Source organism: Castanea sativa, chromosome 6, assembly GCF_040712315.1.
Source record: "Castanea sativa cultivar Marrone di Chiusa Pesio chromosome 6, ASM4071231v1".
NCBI lineage: Eukaryota > Viridiplantae > Streptophyta > Magnoliopsida > Fagales > Fagaceae > Castanea > Castanea sativa.
The window spans coordinates 4198989-4211683 of record NC_134018.1 but is presented as its reverse complement, the minus strand read 5'-3'; the positions used below and the strand labels follow the sequence as shown (position 1 = coordinate 4211683).

General features: G+C 36.2%; 1 protein-coding gene and 1 pseudogene across 1 annotated transcript; one reads left to right on the top strand and one right to left on the bottom strand.

Moving 5' to 3' along the window:
* The window catches only part of LOC142638841 (cysteine synthase 2-like), a 44016-nt pseudogene that overhangs the window by 18137 nt on the left and 13184 nt on the right, over positions 1-12695 (bottom strand).
* Positions 7278-8173, top strand: LOC142637918 (serine/threonine-protein kinase ZRK1-like). The gene has a single exon (XM_075811884.1). It carries the CDS (start codon positions 7342-7344, stop codon positions 8140-8142), a length of 801 nt encoding a protein of 266 aa, XP_075667999.1. The 5' UTR covers positions 7278-7341; the 3' UTR covers positions 8143-8173.

Here is a 12695-nt window from a genome sequence, read left to right as displayed (position 1 = left end):
CTTCTAGTATTACACGTGCAGATATATAGAGCAAGTTAGGTTGAAGTTAATTAGTATCATGAAATAATTTTTTATTAAATGTGTCTCTTTTTTTAACTAATCCATCGCTATATTCTTCTTTCATGTTTGAAAAATATAAAGTTAATAAGAGGGATAATTATTTAATCTATAAAATGCTTATATATTGAGATTTTTTTTGTACTTTTAAACAAGATAGGGGTTATGAATTATGATTTATGAGCTTATAATAAAATATAGCCAATTAACTCAAGGGTTTTTTTTTTTTTTGGGTTGTTGTTGAGAGAATTAACTCAAAGTTTGGCCTTCATATTAAGAACAAAGAGAACGTGTATTTTCAACATATTAATCAAATAAAAAAAATTATTAAATGATGTAATATTCACAAAAGTTATATATATATATATATATATATATATATATATGTATGTATGTATGTATATATATATGGGTAAAATGAATATTCCACCGTATGTTTATTTTTCTAATAGAGTTTACGTCCAAAAATTTGTTTAGAGAAAACATCAAATATTTTACCTTGTGCTTTTGTGAGAGAGAGAGCTCTTTGAGTTCATTTGGGATTTGATTTTTCTAGGTGTCATGAGGGTCATCATTGTCATTGTAATTTCCTTAATCTTTTTAGTTAAAGTTTTTCCTTGACACCACTCGTTGACGTAAATTTAAGGTCAATCCATGTATTTTTTATACTCCACATGCAAGGACGGACTCAAGATTTTAAGCTAGTGAGGGCGGAGTATAAAAAAAAAATTCCAAATAGACATCCATATAGTATTAAAAAATTATAAATACTCAAAATTGTTGCTTCTAAATACATTAAAATGCAATCATTTTACCAACAAAGACAATCAAAAACAAAATAATGTATTTTTTTAATACTAGACTGGCTAGGATTTTTTTTTTTTTTTGAATTTAGAGCATTCACATTGGTGGTGCTAAAAATTTTAGTTTTTAGCATTTCAAAAAGTTACATTATCTATTTTACAATACCCCCAATATCAAAGATTCTATTTTTTTATAACTTCATTTAAAATAATATAAACAATTCATTAAAATAATAAAGGAAGCGAGAGAATTTGAGTTTTTTAATTGAACGAAGAGATATAATCTTAATAAAATATTTTATTTTATTTTCAACAACTTGTTACAGTCAACTGGTATTTATGCCAGTTTACTATAGTTGCAAAAAAATTTAGCTTTAACTTCTCCAATAACATATGATTTTCTTGTTCTTTGGTGGTAAAATAGTTCTTTTTTTTTTTTTTTTTGCTAAAATGCAATCAATGTGGTGAATATTTTTACTGTTTTTGTTAAGTTTTTTGGTTGGATAGTTGCTATTTGGGTGAGCTAGTTAAGCTTATTGTGAAAAAATGGGGCCCTAAGGTTTTGAGAGGGAGTCTAATTATAAAAATGAAAAATATTATAACTAAAAAAAAAATGGACCCTGGGGAGCCTGGGCCCCCACCTGGGTCCTTCCTTGTCCAAATGTATTTGTTTTTTTTTTTTTTTTAAATTTTGAATAAACCCATTATGCTTAGAGTGTGTTTGGCTTCTGCCTATTTTCTATAGTTTATTTGCATAGTATTTATCAAAAGATATGGTATTTTGGTAATTTTTATGATAAATTTGTTACAAAAAAGCTAAAAGCTAGTTGGTTAAAAAAAAAACTAAAATTTGGATTATTTGCCACCAAAAAAAAGTTGAGACAAAAAAAAACAATTTTTTTTTATGACAATTTGATCATCAAGTTTTTATAGCTTTATTTTGGTTCCTATATTTTTAAATTTATTGTCATTTTAGTCCCTAATGCCATCTCACTTACAAAGAATGCATAAGTGATTAATGGATTGCACTACTAGTTTAAAATTATATTTTTTTTGTAACTGAGTTTGAGATGACATTGAGGATCAAAATGTCAGCAAGTTTTAAAATATAAGAATTAAAATAAAGCTAATAAAACTTGAAGACAAAATTAAAAACATGGCCAAAAAGATATTTTTATCCCCAAAAAATTAGGTGAATCCCATAACCACTCTTAATTACACGTCTTCATTTTGGTTGAATGGAAACTTATTGTAATTTTGTAAAGCAAATGACAAAAGAGTCCCATAAAAAATAAAGGAGTACTATGTCCATAATATTTTCACAACATTTTCATAACAAATCATAGGTGATTAATTATTATTGGTTCTAATTTGAACTTACCACTAAGATTGTTTTTCTACCTCATCAATAACAACCCGTAACAACTTGGCACATAAGATTTGTTGTGAAATAGCATTTCTCTAAAAAATATATATATAATAAAAAATGAGAGAGCTACATGGATGGATGACAAAATCAACAACTAATGTGAAACCAGACCTTCCAACTCCTAAGTCAGGATTGGGATCGGGTGCAATAGTTACTGATGCTGCATCATGTAATTCTTTTTTAATGGTTGTCATCAAAAGTTATAAAGTTTATCTTTAATATCAGCTATTGGATCAAAGAGGTTTAAAAATAAAAAATAAAATTATAGATTAGAAAAAATAAAATACGAAAAAGTTAAAAAAAAAATATATATATATATATATATATATTATGAGCAGTGTGGCCGATACCGTACCGGTACCGGCCGTACCGGCCGGTACATACCGTACCGACCAGTGCACCGGTACCAGTACACTTTTATATTGTACCGGAAAAAATACCGGCCGCGTACCGGCCATACCGGCCAATTTCGGGCAATACCGGCCGGTACCGGGCGTACCAGCCGGTACAGAAAAAAGCTTTTTTTTTTTTTAGTTTTGTAATTTTTGAATTTTTGTAAAGGTATAATGGTAACTTATTTACATTAACTTCTCAGTATTATTTGTTTTCTTAGTATGCAATGAACAACTAAGCTTTCTATTTTTTATATTGTGTTTTTTTTTCTTTTATTTGATACTAAAGTCTAAAATTATGAATAATTTGTTCTGAATTGAGGTAATGTTTTATAATAAACTTTTATATTTACTATAATATAAGTGAAATATTATATGTTTATAAACATGATTCTAGATATTTTGGTGTGTGTGTGTGTTTGTATATATATAAAATAGCGGTAAACCCGAAACGGTACACCGGTATTGACCGATATACGAAATATATCATACCCGTGACCAAACCGGTAAAGCCTTCGGTACGGTATTGACTTCCTTGATTATGAGAGATTTAGAGGGTATTGCACTGTTCAATTGACCCAAACCCGTCAACACACGGTATGGGCATTGAACGGCTAAGGTGAAAAGCAAATTCTGCACTTTCGATGAAACCTCCCGGAATTTACCATAAAAATGGCCTCATGAGCCTCTCCGGTAGAGAGCAAGGACTTTCCCCATTCAAGCTATGCGGCTGAGTTGGTTGACGTCAGATCATTTCTTTAATAATACAAGAAAGGAAAGAGAGAGATACAAAAGTTTTCACCAGTTGTAAACAAGAGCTTAAAAAAAAATTCTATCACCCCACCATCTGACACCTTTGATTATAATGGTTATGAATGAGAAATACCAAAAGGACACAAGAGCCAAGTATTCGTGCCTACCAATAAAAGAGAGAAAGGAGAAAAAAGAAAAGCAAACAATAGTAAGTAGCAGCAGCAGCCAAGCAAGAAGGGGATGAACTTAGTTACTGACCCTATACCTATTTGGGCAGATTCCATCAAATTAAGGTTGGCATTTTGCTCATTTGTGGCAAGCTTGACAATTCTGTTGTTAAACTCCTCGATCAAAAATGGAGTGTCATTTGTTGAAGGGTGGGAACATAATTTTTTTTATATCAAAATGGAACATGCACCAGCTACTGATTGAGTACCCATCACTATGTGAATTGATGGGTTGTTTGAATTTTTGGCAATACATTATTGTTCTAGAGATCTGGAGAGAGAAGCAAGTCAGTGACGGTAACTCTCATCTTATCCTAGTTCCTTGAGTCTTATCTTTCGGCAGAAAGAAAGTTTAAAATTTTTAAGGAAGCTCTTTCAAGTAACATGGTATGAACTGAACTCTCGTTGTGCCAAGTACATATCAGTAAGTTTGGATATCTTTTAGGTGGATTATTTTACTTTCCCAAGGTTTAATGAAGAAAAAAAAAATCCTCCTAAAAAAATAGAAAGTAAGTAAAAACCATGATAAATAGATATACTTATAAAGATAAATAAATGAATAAATATAAGATATGAAAATAATAAAAGGCCAACTATGGTACATGTCACCAAAGAACTCAAGTGGATTAAGAGATTGGTTCCATGACTAATTATTTACTTATCTGGGTTCATCCAATCATCTGTTAGCCAGTTATTAGCTTAAATTAACTAATGTCAAATGTTAGGATGATAGAGTTAAGTCAATTAACTCAATTTCATTTTAATGTTATGGTCATATAATATTCTTCATATGTTAAACCTGCTTTGGACAATAGTTTTAATATATAGATAAATAGATTCACACTATTGTATATCCAAATGTTTTAGACACGAAAACAAAGACAATTTCCTTGATTTTGGTTTCTATATTTTGGTCTCTATATTTTGGTCATATTTATAATTTGGTCATCAAGTTTTTATAACTTCATTTTGGTCCCTATATTTTTAGATTTGTTGTCATTTAGTCCTTACTATTATTTTTGTTTAAAATTATGCTTTTTTGTAACTGAGAAGACATCGAGGATTAAAATATAAGCAAGTTTAAAAATATAAGAACTAAAATAAAATTATAAAAATTTGAAGATAATATTAAAAACATGGCCAAAATAAATGGACGAAAAAGATATTTTCATCAAAAATAAAAAATAATTAGGCAAATTCCAAGATCATTCTTAATTACACATCTTCATTTTTGTTTATGGAAACATTTTTTGTTAGAGTAACTAAATGGAAACATTTTCATTATTATTATTGGCAGGGGCGGAGCCACGTAGTGGCTTGGGGGGGGTCATGGCCCCTACAAAAAATATATATATAAAAATAAATAAATATATATATATATATATATCCATTAGAGTAGCTATAAAAAACAATTGAGCCCCCTAATATTTGTCATTCGCCCCCCCCCCCCCCCCCCCACCATACCCATATTATCTCTTCTATTCAAAGGCCCAGCTTTAGTTTTAGCCTTATGTACTCCAAATAAAACAAAAAATTGACCCACAGCCCACTTACATTTAAATACTCAAGTCCAAACACAAACAACAAAACTACACTTTCTTTCAATCTCAAAAAACCCACCCCAGCACCCCACTTCTATCATTTCGGTCAAAAACAAAAACAAAAACAAAAAAAAAACCCACCCCACCGAAGCCCATTCCCTTGACTTCTTATTCTTTTTTTTTTCTTTTTTCTTTTTTGTCTTCTTTGATACACTTCCCACTCCGCTACCTACCAGAGTTCCAGCTTCCAAAACTCAGCATTAGTCCTCATCCTCACAGTCTGGAAAAAAAAAATTCCTAACCAATTTTTTCTTTCTTCTTACTTTCTAAAACAAATCACCCAACATATTTCATTGTCAAATTTCAGGATTTGGAACTTGGTGACTGTTTGGTGAGTTTTCTTCTCTTTCTTAAGCATTAGACATTCATCTCTTTTTAGCGTCATTTTTTAATTTTCTCAACTATCTACACCTAAATATTCACATGTTCTTTATATTTTCATAGATTTTTAGAGAAATACATGATTGAAGGCATGGGGAGATTGTTTGTGATGAGTCTTGAAGGGAAGATTTATAGTTGTAGGCAGAGGTAGTACGCATTGCCAAATAGCCCACACCCATCTTTGCACTTTGTGAAGACAAAATTTCTAAGGTAAAATTGTTTTGATTCATTACCTATTTTTTATTAGTTAGATACCATGTGATGTGGCTGTGGGTGTTGTTAAATTGTTTGATTTATGTTGTGTAACAATACTTGTGTGTTTAATTTTTGTTTTTGTTTGAGGGGTTATTATTAATTAAAGTCGTATTAAAAATGGGTTGACTGTTTAAATTATAGTGGAAATTTTGTTTTTCTTGAGTATAAATATAAAAATTTATAATTAAAATTTTATTTTTTAAAGTTCTTTTCAGGTTAATTTTTGAGTCATCTTCTTAAAGTTAAAAGAATTATGAGCAAACGAAAAACAATTGATGCATTCTTTAAGAAAAAAGTATTAGCAATTCAGAAATTAGGACACCTATGGCTGTAGAAACAAATGTTAATACTTTAATGCCTGATGAACACCCCTCTAAATGTTCAAGAATTCAATCTGAAGAGATAGATCGTGATCCAGGATCACGTAAACAAATATGTGAATTCCCTATCAACAAACAAGATGAAATCTAATGAGCTTATCTCAAAGAATGTCCATATCAACCTAAAAATATAGACTATCCATACAACGATGATACTCATCACCGTTGATTTCAACCTTCATGGTTTGAATCACATTCACATAGGGATTGGTTGGAATACTCACCTTCAATGGATGCGATATATTGTCTACCTTGCTACCTTTTTAGTAAGAAACCAATAGGTTGTCCCGGATCAGATGCATTCATTTTAACAAGTTTTAATAATTGGAAAAATGTGAATGATGGAATGAATTGTCCTTTACTTCGTTATGTAGGGAAAGATACTCCTCACATAAAATTGCTATGAAATGTTGTGAGGATTTGAAGAATTATTCACGACATATTGACAAGCTAATTGAGAAACAAACGTTAAAAGAATTAGAAAATAATCGGTTGCGACTCAAAACCTCAATAGAGTGTGCTCGATGACTAGCATTCCAAGCTTGTGCTTTACATCGGCCCCATGTAAAATTTCCTGGCTACGCCCTAATTATTGGAATTGAATGGAAACTTATTGTAAAGCAAAAGACGGAAAGAGTCCCATAAAAAATAAATAAAATAAAATAAAAAATAAAAAAGGAGAGAGATGCGTGGAATGTGGATGACAAAAATCAACGACACGGTATGGGCCTTGATCCGCTAATGTGAAAAGCAAAACTTGTACTTCTCTTTTGAAATTCAGAAGAAGAGTCTAAAACCTGTACTTCTCTTAATTAGGTGAACACGTGACAAGTTTTTATTAGTAGAGCAGAAAAAGTAGGATAGAATATTTAAACTCCGAAAAAAAGCTAATGAGGAGGAAAGCTCCACTTTACTTTTACTTTACTTTCGATGAAACCTCCTAAATGAAATGAATTTACAATAAAAATGCCCTCATTATCATTCAGCTGAGCCTCGCTCCCTAGCAGAGTAGAAGAGCACAAACAAAAGAGTTCAAGGAAGGACGTTCCACATTCAAGCTATCATGCGCTGGAGTTGGTTCATGCCATATCATATCTTTATTAAAAGAATAGAGGAAAGAAAGGAAAGAGAGAGAGCGTTTTATGAGAATGGAAGCCTGTTACTTGAGAAGCTGATTGTGTGTTGCAATGCCAAGCCTATTCCCATCCGTACCTTCTCCCCTCAACAGCTCCTCCTAGCAACCAACAACTTTTCTTCTGGACTTCTGGGGTATTATTGGGGCATTTGGTACAAGGGTTCTCTTGAAGGACGAATTGTTCTCATTAAGCATTTATATGGTTGGGCCGATTTAGCCATCAATGATTTAGTGATTTCTGCACAAATGAGTGGTCACAGCAATGTATTAAAGCCCATAGGCTGTTGTCTCCACACTCCATTTCCCATTTCAGTGTTTGAATATGCCGCCAATGGTTTCCTTGCAGATCGAATTTATGTCTCCCGAGTTACTGAACGACAACATCAGCCGATGGTGTGGGAGAGAAGGTTAAAGATTGCGAGGCAGATTGCTCATGCTCTTTCTTATCTCCATACTGCCTTCCCAAGACCTGTCCTCCACATGTCTATACATATGCGCAGTATCTTATTAGATGAACGTGATGTTCCCAAATTGTCCGACTTTTATTTTTCTGTATCAATTCCCGAAGGTGAAGCTGACGTGGAAGCGCATAGGGGCTTTTATTTCAACGCTCCAGAGTTTACAGCATCAAGAAAAGTAACAGAGAAATTTGATGTATATTGCTTCGGTCAGCTTCTTGTACATCTTAGGATTTGTTATAAAAATATTGTAGATATAACATTTCTCTAAAAAATAAATAAAATAAAAAATGAGAGAGATAATGAATGACAAAATCAACAACTAATATGAAACCAGATCTTCCAACTCTCAAGTTAGGATTAAGATCAGGTGCAATAGTTACTGTTGTTGTATCATGTAATTCTTTTTTAACGGTTGTGATCAAAAGTTATAAAGTTTATTTTTAATATCAACCATCGAATTAAAGAGGTTTAAAAATAAAAAATAAAATTAGAAATTAGAAAAAATAAAATATGAAAAAGTTAAAAAAATTTAGGAGAGATTTAGAGTGTATTGCACGGTGCAATAGACCCAAATTCGTCAACACACGGTAGGTGAAAAGCAAAATCTGCGCTTTCGATGAAACCTCTCCGGAATTTACCATAAAAATGCCCTCATGATCCTCCTCGGTAGAGAGCAAGGACTTTCCACATTCAAGCTATGCGGCTGAGTTGGTTCACGTCAGATCACTTCTTTAATAATACAAGAAAGCAAAGAAAGGACACATTTAACACATTTAATTATAATGGTTTTGAGTGAGAAATACCAAAAGGGCACAAACGCCAAGTATTCGTGCCTGCCAATAAAAGAGAGAAAGGAAAAAAAAGAAGAAGCAAACAATAGTAAGTAGCAGCAGCTGACAAGCAAGAAGGGTATGAATAGTTACCTATTTGGGCAGATTCCATCAATTTAAGGTTTGCATTTTGCCCATTTGTGGCAAGTTTGACAATTATCTTATTAAACTCCTCGATCAAAAATGGAATGTCATTTGTTGAAGGGTGGGAACATAATTTTTTTAATATTAAAACGGAACATGCACCAGCTGCTGATTGAGTGTGATGAAGCAGTATCTCGTCGGTTTCTTCGGGATTCGTCCAGATGGTCCCTGGCAGTACTCTGACGACCCTGCGGGAGCAAGAACTTATTCAAGTGGTCACCGGTGTGGTGCCTGCCACAACGCCTCCGACGGCAAAGTCAGTATGAAAGAAGGCAATAACCGAAATATCAAGAATAAACTAATTCAGGTTGTGATGCTGTCTCTATACCTTGTATTGGTGTTGCAAGGGTTTTATATACCCTTGGGGATTATAGCCGTTGGGGTGTTAATGACTCCCCTGATAACGTCTCTGGTGGAGTTATGGACTTTAATGCGTTTCTACCGATTCGTCCAGCTGGTCTCGTAACGGTGGGGGCTTTATTGGCAACATTGAATGGCATTAACTCTTTCTGATGACGCGGATACTAGTCATGTTCGTCCATGAAGGCAGTTTCGTCCGTGCTTAACTTTGTCAGTCTCGTCAGATGCCCCCCGGGCTTCATGGTCGTCGGTGACGATCGTGGAAGCCGAACAGTTTTTTTTTTTTTTGTCCTTTGGGATTTCGTGCCGCATTGAATGCGTGGTGGCGGCGTTACGTGGGTCGTGGCCACGTGGCGTGATGTGGTTGGAGAGGGGTTGACCTTTGGGTTTCCCGCCGATTTTCGGTTTTCACCTCCATTTGGTTTTTAAACTCCTTTCTTTGTACTTTACCTTTCATTTTCTTTCAAACTTCAGTTCATCTCCTCTGAGCACCCTCTTCGTATATTTCTTCGCTTTTTTCCGAGTTTGGTGTTTGCTTGGCTGTTGGGCTTCTCGCTCCTCTCCTTTGAGGTAAGCTTTTTCTTCTTCTTCCTTCTTCTTTTTTTTTTTTCGCAAGTATCTGATTTCTTTTTGGTTTTTTGTTTCTTGGTTCTTTCTGTGTTCCTGTTTGTTTCTCCCCCTTTTTTGTGAGAATTTTAGTATTTTCCTATTAGCTTGGGAGTTCATGGTTAGTAATTTAGAGGTTAGGGAAGCTTGTCCTTCAATTTCTTTTCTCTTTGCTCGCTTAGGAGGGTCTTTAGGCGCTTTTCCCAATTTGAGGGGTTTTGTTTTTGAGGGTAGCAGCTTAGGCGTTGTTTTAGGTGACTTGTTTCCATTGCTCCGAGAGTCGATCGATTGGTTCGAAGGCTTGGTGAGGGAGCCGCAGTCGATGTCTGAAGTTAGGTCTAGCGACCTCGACACTGGGTTGTCGTCTAGCGACGACCCTATGGAGGGAGATACAGCCATTTCGACCTTTAGAGAGGTTAGGGCTTTTCATGCCCTCGTGGAGCTATGCGGGTTAGATTCTGACGCCATCAATCGGTTTAGGGATAGGTTTCAGTTTCCAGAGCGGGTTCGTGTTCGTCACCCTACTGACGATGATAGGGCTTGCCAGTTTTTTCCAGGTGAAGTGTGCTTCTATGAGGCCGCTTTTACTTGTGGACTTAGGCTTCCTGTCCACCCGTTTGTGATGGAGCTCCTGGCATATCTGGGGATTGCCCCTGGGCAGCTTATGCCCAATTCGTGGAGAATAGTGGTCAACTGTATGGAAATATGGTTGGCTGCTAACGGGGATATGATTAAGGTAAACGAGCTCGTCTATTTATACCGTCTAAAAGAGTCCAAAGAGTACAGGTATTACGAGCTAGTACCTTGGGAGAGAAGAACCAGGATCGTCAAGGGCTTACCTTCGTCCTTCAGGTACTGGAAGTCCAGATTTGTGTTTGTGTCTGGGGACGATTTTGAGATTCCCTCTAGCCAGGACTGGGTTGAGATCCCCAGGTTGCTTCGTCGGTGGGGAACCCCGACCTTAGGTGCGTCAGTCTCCTTTCTCGTTTTTTTTTTTTTTTGGAAGTTATTGTTACTAACTTTCTTCGTTCCTGTGCAGTTAAACGAAGGCCAAAGCTGAAAAGTAGGTACAAGGAGCGCGTTGAGGCGGCCATCACGTATTCCCAGACCATCGAAAACTGGGACGACTTAGTAGACCCGAGGACGCTTGCTTTTTACAGCCTCGGCCCCGATCCGTCTCCCTACATCTTGCGGAGCCTTGATATCGAGGGAAAGAAGAGTAAGCTTCTGAGTTCGCCAGACTCGACCCTGTGGCTGTACTTGTTTGACTTGCTCTTTCTCTTATAAAATTTTTCCCTTTCGCAGAGATGACGACAAAATTCAACAAGGGTATGTACGAGAAAATGAGGTCGAAGAAAGACGAACCTTTATCCGACCTCGGGAAGAAGGTGGTTCGTGTAAAGGAGAAAGTCTTTTTCGTTACTCCGACGGCTTCGACCACACCTGTGGTTTCGAGTGCCGAGACGACGAGGACGGCTTCTCCGGCCACCTCAGTTGAAGAGATCCCGACACCTGCTTCCAAAAGGCCTCGTACATCGGACAGAGGAAAGGAAGCCGCTTGCTCGTCCACTATTTGGGACGACGAGAAGTTGGCGACGGCTCGGGCTCATGGGGTCGTGACTGCTGAGGACCTAAAGGTGTTCTCAAGTTTGACCCCAAATGAGTTGATGGGTCGTCACATCCATAAGCTCGTCCAGGTAACCTGTTTGTTTTACATGACGCATCTACATATATGCCCCCCTTCTTATTTATTCTTCGCGTGTTTTTTTTTTTTTAGGTGTTGGGGGAAACTGTTCATCTTTCAGTGGAGTATCTAGCTCAGGAAGCCAAGGTCGAGTCCTCGCTTTCTCGGATCAAAGTCCTGGAGATGGAGAACTCGAAGCTGAAGAGAGATCTGATAGCCGCGATGGAGGATGTTCAGCAATCCAAGGAATAGGTAAGAAGCTGGGTGACGACCTTAAGGTTGAGCAGCAGCTAGTTCTGGAAAAGGACAAGCAGCTCGCAGCCGCGAAGGAAAAGATTAAGGTCGTCGCCTCCAGGGCCATCGAGGGCTTCCAGCAGACCGAGGAGTACAACTCCGTGCTCTTCAGCTGGTATTTTAAAGGGTTCGAGCTCTTGAGGAGGTATTGCCTTAAGCATCCTTCCGGGGTAGATTTGGAGGCGCTGGATACGGAGGAGGTCGACAGGGAGATCTCTGCTGACGAGGCTGCCCAAGCCGCCGCAGCTGAAGCTCCTGGAGACATTCCTGATGCTCACGTCGTCGATGCCCTTGATCTCGATGCCCCAGCTGAAGACGATGCCGCTCCGGATGTTTGAACCTGTTATCAAGAAGTTTCTCTCTTTTTTTCTTTTCTTTTTTTTAGGTGCCTGATATGTTTTTAAGGCTCAATTTCCAAGACATCTAAAATTTTCATGTGTATTTTTGGCCCAGTGTTTATAGGTTTTTTTTTTTTTGTATAAACAATGGCCTTTGGTTTTTAGGCATTTATCGTATCTACTTACACATGTTCTCCTGTATGTTAATTCCTCTGTCTTCGTCAGTAATGTATGTTCATCTGGTTGGAACGTGATTACTTAGGCACTTTCCTTTACTTAGGCGTTTTTCAGTTTTTGCCTTCGTCAGTAATCCGCCCGTGCGGAATCTTATTACTTAGGCAAAATTCTTTGTTTTTGTCTTCTTCAGTAATGTACATCCATCGATGCGGAATCTTATTACTTAGGCAAATTATTGTTTTTGCCTTCGTCAGTAATGTACATCCGTCTATGCGGAATCTTATTACTTAAGCAAATTTCTTTGTTTTTGCCTTCGTTAGTAATATACATCTGTCCATGCGGAATCTTATTACTTAGGCAAATTATTTGTTTTTGCCTTCGTCAGTAA

Excerpts from the sequence above, each read along its gene's own strand:
- LOC142637918 (XM_075811884.1), top strand. The coding sequence starts at position 7,342 with ATGCGCTGGAGTTGGTTCATGCCATATCATATCTTTATTAAAAGAATA.